The sequence below is a fragment of the Rhyacophila brunnea genome, unplaced genomic scaffold, assembly GCF_057557595.1.
Source record: "Rhyacophila brunnea isolate RB1 unplaced genomic scaffold, BYU_Rbru_1.0 scaffold_2, whole genome shotgun sequence".
NCBI classification, from domain to species: Eukaryota; Metazoa; Arthropoda; class Insecta; order Trichoptera; family Rhyacophilidae; genus Rhyacophila; species Rhyacophila brunnea.
Window position 1 is genome coordinate 13830259 of NW_028232859.1, and position 13984 is coordinate 13844242.

Sequence of the window (13984 nt, forward strand, 5' to 3'; positions counted from 1 at the left end):
TGAATTTTCAAGCAATAATTGGAACATGCAAAATCTGCGCCTGTGCAGTACAACGATAGTAGCGAACCTCCCGGTAAAAAAATTAGCTACACCGCACCGACTTATTTTGAGGTTAACGACCGGTCAAATAATGATAACATCGCGTCTCGTTTACTGTTGAAAAATGAAATTGGCGAGACAGCGCTTTTACGTGTAAACAGTTATTATCGCGATAGTTTAAAATACACACTATTGGTGCAAGTAAACCCATTCACGTGTACAGGCGCTATTACTTTTTGTGTATTAAATACTCAAATGGACAGCAATCAATAGTTAGTAGTGAAGGTCTTTAAAATTCATCAATAATTGCTTTTAGATCCACATACCTTTTACTGGTCCACATAGGTTTCTAAAGTAATCATACAAAATGTTACTACATGTTATTAAAATTCTTCCTGCAAAGACAAGCCATCTGGTAAGTACACTTGATCTAACATTAATTTAGTTTTCTGCTTCTGCATGTTATTTTTTTTCAATTTGGGAAACTCATTATGATCCTGAAACCAACTTTTCGGTTTTTGTAAGAAAGTTTTTATTAATCCTAAAATATTGTGAGTTGCCCAAATGGAAATCTACCACGTAAATATCAGCTCAATTAACAAATTTATTGTCTTGTAGGATTCAGATTTAACTCATTAAGTGCTAACAACGCGACTGGCGCGTTTGCATTACCTGGCCATTAGATATAATTAACATGATATTTAAATGTGGTAGTTAAATATTAATTAACAGGTTAGCAGTGGTTGTGTTTTAAGTCAAAACTCTAAAGAAATGTTATTGAATACCATCGCCCACCGGAGGCACCGTTTTGAAAAATACATTTTAAAGTGTTTTAAGACATTAAAAAGACAAATATTTTTTATCACCAAAAAGTATAAACTTACAATTTAAAAAAAATGTGAACTGATTAAATCTTATTACTATAATATAATAATAAGATTATATTATATCACATAATTAAAATTTAGTTTATTAAGTTTTCAATAATACGGCAAAAATATTTTTGAATAATTCACCATTTTAATATATAAAATTTTTAACCCTGGTCACAAAAAAATACTCAAATGGAATAATGCAATACTTACATAAATAAATTAGAATTTAAATTCAAATTCCATCACACTATAGGTTGATAGTACCTATTCATTTTTATTACAACGTTTTTATTAGCTCGTATTCATATTTGTCCGGTGGTTGTTTATCCAGTACAAATCTTGCAATCGATTCTTAACTAACTTCCCGACTAGCTAGACTAGACATTTGAAACTTTTAGAATTATCAGAACACGATGCCAATGCATTCTTTTAATACTTTTAGCCATCTTTAATTGAATTCATTTTCAGTTAATTCTGTTTTGTATGAAAAGTTATTTCGGAAGAAATCCGTAATCCAATCCACTATTATTGGTTGCGAAGTGGGTGGTCCTAGCAACTAAGTTATTAATATAAATACATGCGTTACTATGAAAATCAAAATGACATTTCAGTATTCTATATTTGAGGCGTAGAGTTACTAAACCCGCTCTAGAGACTTTTTTGAGTGTTTTGTAATTTTAGATGTTATGAAAAGTATAATAAAATGTTAAATACAATGTATAAGCCATATTTATTCAAATAAATGCATTTTAATTATCCCGAGAGTGGTCTTTGTCAGTCGCTACCTGACAGAGCGGCGTTCGATGCGGAATTTTTAAAAAAGAGCAGTGTTTGATGCACAGTGGTACATTGTTGATAGGAGATGATAGTTCAGTAGCGGTCCATATTTATTTTAATTATGTAATATATTTTCGAATTTACTTTGTCTAGAAAATATTTTGTAGCCATTCTTACCTACTGGCGGCTGTATAATTTTCGCATTGCACCTACATACTTAGCTGTTATATTGGTATGTAAAATTTTTTTTAAATAGTGGTATGTACTTGTCCTGAAAATAAAATGCTCTGTTTTGGTACAAAGCATTAATATTTATTTATAATAACAATAACACATTTAATATTATCAATAGCATAAATGAAAAAACCCAGCGGAATTAAGTACTGATCTTCACCTAACTAATCGCCCAATTATGTGTGACCCAAATTCCATGAATGTAGAAAACCCACCATTACCTACCAACCTATTTATTAAATGTAAAAATAAAATGATAATATTTTTAAGCAATATTATGTATACTTAGGTATATTAGATATTTTATAGCATTAAATTCAGAAAACCAAATCCGACAAATAAAAGTCTACATTTTATATACAAATAGGTAATATAAACGTGGAATTTCTGAAATTTATTGCAAAAACGTATTAAAAAATAACAGTATTTCCACAAGATAGCACAGCATTGTTACAACTAATCTACAAGTATGATATATTAATAAACTTAGGTAATTGAATTAAAATTCATTATCATTCATATTAACGAATGATACAATTTTATGACGAAAACAAGAATATGTATTGTCATAGGAGATACAAAAATATAACCTAACGTAACATAACATAACCTACCTACTAAATCTATCATTTGTATAGTAAAAATTATCAAACAAACAGCATCTCCCCGACAGAAAATAGTTTTCCTATAATTATATTTTTGACACAAACCAAATAATGTTTTAGACGTGTACTTGAGATTCTTAGGATAGTTTATTTATACCACACAGAATATTAAATATAAATGACAACAAAAAAAAAACACATGAAACTACAAAATAATATGAGATACCACTGGATTATTCATAACAAACAATACAGCAAAATACAGTCAATTTTTAAATACGTTTCTTGGCGTAACATGTTAAATTTCCACGCAGCTGGATTTCTCAAACGCTTCCTTGATTGTCCTAGTTGAGATTCCGTCACACTAACTATGGAAACATTCGTTATTAAAAATAAAAAATAGTAAAAGAGTCAGAGCAAAATTACGACTTTCCTCACTTAACGTTTTGACGGTTTGTACGGAGATTAAAGCATTCGTGAAGAGTCATTATTTAAATTGCGGCGTCGTGATTGGCCGGTTATGCAGAGAGGGTTTTAGCAGAACAAATTTATTTTCAGAGCGGGTTTAGACTGTCACCTCGATATATATTTTGATTTTTTGAAGAAACAGAGGAATTTAAAACTCTCACCTAGAACAGAAGATAGATCTTACGAAAGAGCTCCTGCATACATTCATAACTATTTTTTTTGAAAAATCGCTTAGAGCCGGTTTTGTAACTCTACGCCTCATTTGTTTGTTTGTTTTTTATTTACTTCATATCAAGTACAAATTTGAGCATATTGAGCATAATTCAACAGAAAATTTAAAAACGTTGTATATAAAAAGTTGTTTTTATCTTGTAATTATTTATATTTATTTAAAAAAAAAAAACATTGATTTTTTTAAAAATGTGTTGAACTTGAAATACTTTTTATTTATATTGAATCTAATTTTGGAATGGTCACAATATTGATGCATGATTATACAATGTTTTAAAATGCATATTGATTATTGAAAATGATGTAATCAGTAAAGTGTACTGAGTTGCAGGTTTTGCTAAAAACACTACTCTCACCCTACCCTCTTCGTGCCTTGCTTACCTGTCGTCGTGCACTGATCAATGCTGTCAAACATAGCCGATCAAAAGCTCTCGAGATGTTCTATATTCAATTAGCAAGATATTCCATTATTCAAATTACTTATATCAGTGCTTAATCTGGGTATTCGTCAGTTTCATTTACTGTCAAAGCGGAAAATACCTCCTGCACACATACATATATCAATGCCATAAGTGGTAAATCATGCTTTAACAGTGAATGTGCATGCCAGAATAGTCTTTATTGGTTGATAAGTAACAGATAAGCGATAATCTGTAAATAAAAACCAATAAATAAGAGATACTAGATTGTTTTTACGATTTATTTCTTTACTTGAGTTGGTGCATTATTTAGGAATGGACAAAATGAAAATTCAACTGTGTAACTAACTTTATTCAATTGACTGTAAACTCAAATTTTTCAAGATTGTAAAGGAAACACTCCAAACCGTAATGAGATGTATAAGAAATTTAACTTTTATTTCCTGAAATGGCCTTGATGAGGTAGCTGAAATCTCATCCTGTATAATAAAGTTTCCGGTGTATAACTCGTGTCCCTGGGAGTATTATCTTCGAACAGACGGACATCTGTAGCTTGCAGAATGCAGTTTTTCATTAAAACAACCCTTCACCCATTCTAACTGTAAAAAAAGTAAATTACATACCATGTTCGATCCTAAGCCGAGCAAATGGGCCACCGCAGAGTAGTGGCAGACGAGGTTCATACTCTGCGTCCAAACTCATAACTGTATGAACATAAATTGAGGTATGATAAGGATCGTTCGTCTCCTTATAGAGTGGCAGACATCCCAGCACTCTCTATTGAATCTGGCTGTGAGCAAACCATCTCCCGGTTCCACGACTCTGGAAGATGTTCTGGACTCTCTGTTAGGTCTACCGCCTGCCGCTCCGAGGGTCCCTTCTCCTCAAACCAGTCCGCGACGGTCTACTAGCCCATACTATATACTCGGCCTACAGGTAATGAAGCAAACCATTTATATTGTCATGTTCACAACACTATTGGTTTCAAGCTTTCAACGTCCACTTTGTTTCGTCGGTATTTTTCAAGATTCTGGTTTTTTTAACTATTTTTTTCACCATTCACTGATTTACAAAACAAATAAAAATAGTGTTGCCGTCATTTTCATTCTGAATTCATAACGTGATGAAAAATTGGTACCCAGTTAAATTCCACGTGCATATATGGTTCACCTTATAAATATTGTGGAACTGTTTGCAAAGCATAAAAAAGGTTTGTGAGAAGATTTTAGCAAATATTCTGGCCACTTGGTTGATTCAATGTGAAATTTAATTATAATCAAAAACGTTTTTATCCACCGGACAATACATCAAGTATCACTAATTATTTATCACACATTTATATTGTATTACTGTGAAAAAAATGTCGACTTTCAATAAAGGCAAAATGTGTATTTGATTACTATTAATTCCAGAGTCGTTACAACGAACGAAGCAACAGTCAAACGAGCAGCCTCCAATTTAGCCTGTCGAGCAAAACTGACGATAGATCCACCGAGTACCGCACGGCCAGCCGAATCTCGGGAGACACGTTTGACTCTTTGGAACCCTCGCAGCAAGATGGCGACCAGCAGCACAGTGGGAGACGGCGGTCGAGTGCGGAGTCAAGTAGTTGCTCCACACTGGCTCCAGGTAGGGCAGACGTGTAAGGCATCTCGTTCCAAACTTTTTATATATTTATTCTTTATCTTTTCTCCAACACTATTATTTTGACTCTGACTGACTTACTGAAAACCTCATTAAACGTACCGAAAGCACTTACTATTCAGCGGACCAGTGCCTGTCAATGAGCCATCGGCTGTCGGTCCATAATAGTTATTTAAGAAAGTATGGTGATACATGAATTGCATAGTCTAATTGAGGATACATAATTTGAAATATTGAAAATTTTGGTCGATTAGGATTAAAAAAGTATCATAAGGCTATTTTATTTAGCGCCAAACCGCTGATGGATAATGTTTGTGTCAGAAGTATGTCTGTAGAAAATATTTTAGAAACAAATCTTGGACCAAGTAGGATTCGTCAGGCAAGGGTTCATTCATAACTATATTTTTCAAATTCCATCACTACTGTTCAACTAGAAGATTTAGGCACAAGCCAAAGGCGCTGTCGTCGACTAAATGGGAGGAGCTTGTTAGTTAATAATGGAAATGCGGTTAAAAATGAGAGGAGCTTGTTAGTTCACAGTTCTTGTTGGACAGTAATGGCAGCCATGTTTGTAATTTTAATCAATCACTATCATCAATTTGATTCATATGTGGCGTCAGGATTACTCTAAATGTAGTTTTGACTATATTAATTAAATTAATGAGTAAGTAGTAATTCGAATTAAAAAGTTAATTTCTGAAAACATACATATTAGCTTAGCTAATCAACGGTTATTACAAGTTTCCGTCAAGTGAGTGACTATTGCGTCACTGAGAAATATTGTTTTACAGACTTTAAAAAATGATCGTTTGCTAGCTAGTTATGTAATTTTGCAATAAATTCTATAATCTAAGGGGTGACAAATAACAGAAAGAGTTTTTGAGTGTAGATTTTATGAAAATGAGATTTTTTTCACCTGCGACGCTGACGACATAATTATATGTCCATTGTAAACAGTCGCGGTTCGTGGATAAGATATCTGGGGGTGCTGCAGTTGATTAAAAATAAAAAAAATGTTTATTTGGATTATATTTTACTATTAACATCAAAATTAAATATAAATTATTAATTATATTAATAATTAAAATAAAGAACTTTGCATAAATTGCTCGCGCGTGTGCTCACGTACGAATGCTGAAACAGTGAAATACTGTCGGACTGGCAGTACTGATCAAGCTTGCAACTGCGAGCCCCGCTCTCCGCGCCCCTCCTTCGCCCATTCGAGCATATTCCATTGAAAACAATAAAACAAACATAAATTTATGTAAATTATAATTTTAAAATTACATTTTTCTCAATTTGCTTGGGGCTGCTGCTTCGCAGTGAGTATGGATGAGCCGCCACTGATTGTAAATGTCAATGGATTGTGTATGTCAGAATTATCCATTTATCCGTTTTTGAGTATCTATTGATTCGACATAAGATTTCAGATGAAAAATGGAAGGAGGCAGCATTTTAAGATTTTTAGTCATAGCTCATTGAAATTGACACTTAGCTTATCTTTTCTTAGCTGATATTATGAGGAAAATATGGGAAAAGAAGTGGGTTGAGGTTCTGTTTGTATAGGTCTTTACATACAGCAAAGATTTATGGAATAATAAAACTTTCTACTAAAGAAGTGTCATTGTAATAGTATCTCGAATGAATCAATAATTTCTTAAATCATACTTGACATTTTTTATTATTATAATATTATAATATAATATAAACTTTTCTTGATGTATAAATCTTGATGTGGTTGCATATTATGTACGTATATAAATTTAATATTTTTATATTCATACAATATATCATTATAATATTATGGCATGTAGGCAGAAGTACTATAGCAAGCAAGCATGGTATGGAAAGTGTGCTTTGACTGTTGTAATTCTACATTATTTTATGTCTATATTTATTCATTGCGCTTGGTGTCAAATACGTATATTATTATAAAACCGAAAATATCATATTCTTGTATCGCTGCTAGCTATAATGAAATTATACACATATAACTGTGTATATTGTATACATTTTATATTATTTTATAGTTTTAGATTAATAATAAACTTTTGTGACCTTGTAACACTGCCATAACTTTTATTTAAGAAATTATTAGGTATTATTATCACGCAATAATGTGCCGTGTTCAAATATTCATGAGAGTGAATTATAGCAATATATTTTGAAGGATGTGTGAAACTACAATTTTGAATAATGCCACTCTTGTACAGTAACACCATGTGATTGCTTATAATGTGTAATCGATTTAAATTGTAACATGTTAAGTTCGTTTATTTCCTTTTGTTTTAGGTATGGATGGAGCTGATAAGGAAGAGAATAGTAGTTTAATATCACTGCCCAAAATCAGATTGAGGGCGAAATCGGCTGCGGCCGGGAAACACTCGTCGAGGCGTCAAAGCGAACCGGTTGCGAGCCAAAAGAGTGTTTCCCTAGATAGAAGGGTTAGCTACGACTCGCACATATCAAGAGGTGACCTGACTTTATCGAGGACGTCCCTGTCTGACTTGCAACAATCGAAAGCGTCCTTGAAATCCATCACCTCGATCAACACCGATGCGAGTGGAGATGACCCGTTAGTGCACTGCAGATACACAAAATGCACATCGGCCACAAACCACAGTGACGCGAGACGCAACTATAAAAACTGTCACAACTGCAATTATGTGTACTGTTCGCGGGAATGCCGCAGAGCCCATTGGGAGAAGCACAGGAAAGTGTGCTTGCACTCCAGAGCGAGCGCGCTGTGTCGCCAGATACTATCGACGGCGAAAGAAGACAAAGATTCTTTGCACCACGTCAGCACCATTGCACAAAAAGGATATTTATCCAACGGGAGAGGAGTCGTGAAAGTGTTCTTTACGAGTCCGGATTCAGCGGAAAAATTTACGACTAACGGCTTTCAAAGCTTAGGGGATCCCGCGTACATCACGTGGCCTGATCTCGCTCCTAACGAAATGGGGCCCGAGCTTTATGCTGAATTAATTAAGCTGTGCAAGAGTTATAATCCAGAGACGAGGCTCGTTCTGTACGTGGCCGTCTGCATAATCAGTGAAGTGCCCACGAAGGGAGCCGTTGTCAAATGGGAACGGCAACTCGTTTCCAGATGTGCTAAATTGCGATTGAGTAAAACGGTTATGGGAAAAATACCCCACGGCCAATTGCCGTTTCATTCCAGTCCCAAGGCGAAAGTCAGAAGTAAAGACAAGCAACACAGAGAGAAGGAAGTTATTTATAAATCTGAAAACATAGAAACGCTCATCCTCACGTCAAATTCTGCAAATTTACACCGCGGTAGCGACGTGCCAATTCAAAAAATTAGAGAATTGAGCTTTCACAACATTCAGATGCAGCTTCATAGGAGAGGGGTCAATTTAAAGAGGCACTTCCCGGAAGTTTACTCCAAGCTGTGCGCTTATGTTGAAGGGAGCTGCGATAAGTTCACTCCGATGACGGTTTACCCGCGGGACAACCTAACAGGGAAATCATTCATGTGTGTGATCATGCCCGAAACTGAGCCAGAGAAATTTCACACGCTGCCGAGCGACAGCCTGGAATGTCACACGATAGATGTCAGCGTTGACCATTCCGATCAAGTGTCTACGCCTATGTAGATAGACGGTTTGACCTATAGTTTGCCTAATTTTTATATAAAATTATTAAACTAAGACCCAATCGTACATTCCTGTAAGTGATAGTAACAATTCGTACTCCTGTTTGTAATAATTATTTTATTTTGTATTTACTCCAAACGTTATCAAACTTTAGCTAAAAATATTTTTATATCTATCTTCTTGTCAGGCCTTTCAATTTTGCGTGAGTTTTAAGCTGCATAGAGTTTGGTAACCGTGAGGCTGAGAATCTTAGAAAGTTAGCATCATGAAAGTTCAATATTCATAAAAAGTGAACCGTCCCTTGTAGCTTTTTATTTGTAGCATTTTGATTAAATATTTTAGCGTAATATTGTACTTGTTCCCAGGCATATCTCTATTGTCATAATATTAGTGATAACATTTTTAAATTCCTACATTGATCTTGAAATACAGACATGGTAAAGAGAGCCGGTATCAAAATTCTTGCCTCTCTTAGACATGGTGTAGATCTAAGGCTGATAATGTTCTCAATGCAGGCATGAAAAATGATATGGGGGGGTCCATTTCGAAAAATTATTCATAATAATTACTTATTAATTTATTAATGCAGCGGGAGCAGCGATAACAAAATCTAGTAGATGTTACTGTCTTTCGCATTTACCCCGTGGACTCCCGCACTTTTCTGGGTACCCAAAATCCCTGCCTTGTGTGTGCATCTGTCTCAATGTCACACAAAGCATGTCAGTATTGGCGATATAGTTTTATTGCTGCTGTTGCTATCAGACAGGTTTCGTAGTTCATGGATCATACCGCAGGCAACAGTACCGCTAAAATATTTATACTATCAGATACATTATAGCGAAGCGATGTTGGGTTATATTGACACTGTGAGGCAGCTGTCGAATTTAACATAATGCTGTGGTAAAGCATAATGGATTTGGAGACATCTATTGATGAAATTATGAGACAAATCAACATAACTAGAGGAAGTAAAATAAATTGCTTTACAAAACAAAGATTAGAGTCTACTTTTTGTCATGGTAACACCAGTAGATGGGATATTAATTCGAATTACTATCTAAATGGCGCCCACGATGGCTGTATCCGCCTGGCAAGTTGGCGGTCTCGGTCTCGATTCCCAGATCTGCCAAAATTCATGTAAAATTTTTCAACGTGTTTATGAACGCAACACAGCATGAACTTATTATTATTAGGTTGACAAGTAGATAACATCCATTTCTCGTAAAAGAAATCTGTTATGAAACCTCTTCATAAAGCAGCCCGCATGGCATTGTTGAGCCAATGGAAAAAAAATATAAATTAGAAAAGTCATTAATAGATAAAATAAATATAAAACTATCCCAAATACTAATTTAATTTAATTTAATGATTTCTTTTTTAAAAAAAAAACAGAAAAATGGGTATTTTAAAATAAAATAAAAAAACAGTGGTAGGTACATACTACGAGTAATTAAAAAAATATTTACTATGGTGACACAGATTGTTAAACTAGATTTCATTGATAAAAATTAATTACAAAAAAAGTTACGAGCCTAAGTCATCAGAATTCGCCTCATGCGCCGCATGTCGAAATCGTCGATGTGACGTCTTGTTAATCCACATAACAAACGTTGTCAAATGGAGCTTCGCAGATTGGTCGAATGCGACAGAACAACAAATGCAATATGTCGAGGATCGACTCTCCTAGCATGTTGAAGGTCGCGTCCGCCGAGATTCTGCGAAGCGCTCGATGCGGCCATTTGGTGTACTAGCTAGACGTCAGTGGTCACCGGTCACGCTTTCCACACACAAGACATCAAATAAACAAAAATGGCAGATAAACGCTTCAACATTATGACTGAATCCAATATTTTCGCTACTTACTTTCTACTTAAATGTCTGCGGTATCAACGTATAATAATCTCTACTTCAGCGTTCAATGACATATTGCGTAATGGCGTCTGGCTGGGAGTGTAATATTATTTTGACGTTTCAAGACACGGTGTCGTTAGTGACGCTAGTAGATGTGCGCGTTCGTCACGTGCAACAATGGTCGGAACTCGGTCGCATCGTACGAGGCAAGTTTTGATATGAGAGCAGCCTAATACTACAAGGTTCTAAGTGTTTATTTTTGATAAAACCAAGCCAACAATGTAGTAGCATTCTAAGCTGCCTAATTGTTACTTTTGTTTCTCCAAAAATAAACACTTACAACCTTGTAGAGCTGCAGTCGCGAAGTATTATGAATGAAAAACAGTGCATTGACAAGTCGTAATTCTGTCATAGATGTCTCTAATACCTATTACTCTCCCCCATAAACACATTTAAAATGATCTGAAGATAAATTTAGTTCAGATCAGTTTGCATGCTGGAAAAATAGCATTATTTACAACCGGGACATCAGTATGTATATTATTTTTGTTTTAATTCATAACACAGAATATCCTCTGCATACACATACTTTCATTCAAGATTTATTTTTTCCATATGAAATGAATGTGTATGTGATTAATGATAATAGTTATTATCTCATCAGTGATCAGTCATTATCGTAGGAAAACACATTTGACACCATGTTTGCGGTGAGTTTGTTATTTAAAAATTAGCAATAATAAAATGAACTATTCTTAATGTCTCATGAACCCACAGCCTTAATTTTAACTGGCCTGAACTATTATAATATCATTTTTAGGCATTACTGTGTTAAAAATAAACAAATAGGTATTAACTTAATATTTATAATGTAAAAGTGTTTTTTAAAAATACATACACCAAAGACATTTACCTAATAGAATAGTAAAAAAAATATAATATTATTAGATAATGTTTAATTAATATTGTCTTTTGAAACCGTTATGTATGTTGAGATCATTCTTGATAGTCTATGTATAAAGTTTGTCAAATTATAATTACAGTGGATTCTTGATCTCTTATTTTTCAGCATGTATCCGTTCATTTGGTCAGGTCCCGAAAATGTTCATACAAAATTAGCAAAAATCTTTCTGAATTGATCGTTTTTGTGTGGAATAAATATGCACATAGTGGGATACAAAAATAATGAACATTTTTTGTTTTCTCTAAATAAATCCATTCAAGCCTCCTCCCCTGAAAATTCAGCTGCCGCTGACTCCTAATGACGTCAACCACAGTAGTCTCATCCTCATACATCCATGTTATTGATTGATATCCTGTGCTTTTGTAGAGTCTGACGGCATCCACGCTAAATTCCATTTACAAAGAAAAATTCTAATTTGGTTTTAATAGTAACGTAATAAACTATAAGTAAATTGTAAAAATTAAATAATGGAGTGATCGGTGACGTTGGTTAACAATTAAGGAATTAATTGATACTTATCTCAATTTAATATACAAAAACCGATAGCCAACATTGTATTGCAATTTGATAAGCATTTCACGTAATAACTACTAGTTAAAATTATTGTCGTAATTAAGTAGGATGCCCGTAGCTTAATTGAAAAAGCATCCAGCGAATACAGTGGTTACAAGTTCAAGTCCCGTCGGGTGTCATATTTTTTTCTAAAATGGAATTTTTACTAGTGGGTATAGGCATGAGATGTTTTCAAATTCTGTATGTTTAAAATTTTCATGTACGTGAACGATTGGTCGAGAATCCACTGTACAACTGTGCAAGCCAATATTGTATGTATTGTCATCACCATGAACTCTCAGAGGCAATAAGGTAAAAGATTTAATATGCCATCTTAAACTGTGCTAATGATAGAATAATAACAAGAAAGTATCAATAAATCCAACAAGAATGTCATAAGTGAAGACATAACAGCGAACGGGTGCTATTTTGGTCTACAAAATCAGTTAAAGTCTCGCATCATCTCCCGTTGTACAAACATTCTGATGTACAAGATGATGCGGTTGAAGTGTTGGACTCTCACTGAGGCCGATAAGCGTGTGCTCCATATATATGATATGAGAGGAAGGTGCTGGGTAGGATATATCGGCGATACTAGAAGGAGAAGAATGGCGTATTCGGCATAACCTGGAGCTTTACAACCCCTTTCAAGGAGAATGTATCTCAGTATTCGTTAAACTTAGTATACTTTGATGGGCGGGTCATGTAGCAAGAATGCACAGTGCTCAACCGCTGAGGGGAATCCCGGATACCAGACCGGACAGTCGGAGGTTGATTGGCAGGCCCGGGTTAGGAGTACCCACTCTGGGTTGTTGGATCACTTATGATGATGGTGATGGTGATAATGATAGAAAAGTTGTTTGTGACCCGATTGGACTGATAAATTTTAACGATGATACCAAAATAATGCCATCTTAAATCTTCTGCCTTACTTATAATAATTAAGAGTGCTCTTTTCCATGTGATACACCAAAGTAAGTCAGTTTTTAACACATTCAAGATAATGTTCACCCTCTCTTATTAAAGACTGATGAACTTTGATGTGTTTTTTGGAGCGTGCTTTTTCAATCTGACAAAATTCATAGATATCTAAGCCTCTATACAGATACCAAAACTACAACACTAATATTAAATTCAATCATATAAATCCTTAATGAAAACTAAATGACTAACATCCATTTCTCGTAAAATCAAAAATCTGTTAATACAAACCTCCTCTCTGTGGAGGCCCATAAAATCATCTTCTTATGATTGAACATGGTCAAAAAATAAAAATTTACCAATTACTTACCTCTTACTTCAATTGCTGTAATACCGATAATTTGTGGCTTAGTATTTCATAATTATTCAAATAGATGTCACTGTGTGCTTAATTTTTTAGATTATGCAAATCAATTGACAGTGGCTAGTAATTTGACATCAAAGTCAGACGAGATAATTCGTGAAATTGGTATGTGCGGCCTGGCCTGTCGATCACGGTCTCACAGAGTAAGAAAATTCGCTGAGGGCATAGAACCGGTAACAGCTCAACAACGATGTATAAACATGGTTTATTTTACAACAATCTGTGGCTTGATATGTATTCATACACATTATTTGACAGTCTGTTCATTCATATGAACGGTCTAATAATTCATAATATGTTGCTCTACCTACATTGTTGCATTTATATGAGAAGAGAATTCAATATCAGTGTTGTTAAGGTATTTAA

The 13984-nt window shown here is 34.4% G+C and overlaps 1 protein-coding gene across 1 annotated transcript in view; it reads left to right on the forward strand.

Annotated features, from left to right (window-relative positions):
* The window catches only part of LOC147071893 (uncharacterized), a 261050-nt gene extending 252022 nt beyond the window's left edge, over nucleotides 1-9028 (forward strand). Inside the window, exons 11-13 of the mRNA XM_085946419.1 lie at nucleotides 4403-4584; nucleotides 5061-5277; nucleotides 7585-9028. Coding sequence (XP_085802545.1) covers nucleotides 4403-4584; nucleotides 5061-5277; nucleotides 7585-8906 — 1721 coding nt within the window. The 3' untranslated portion in view covers nucleotides 8907-9028. The remainder of the gene's footprint in view (nucleotides 1-4402; nucleotides 4585-5060; nucleotides 5278-7584) is intronic.
* Nucleotides 9029-13984: the final 4956 nt, after the last annotated feature.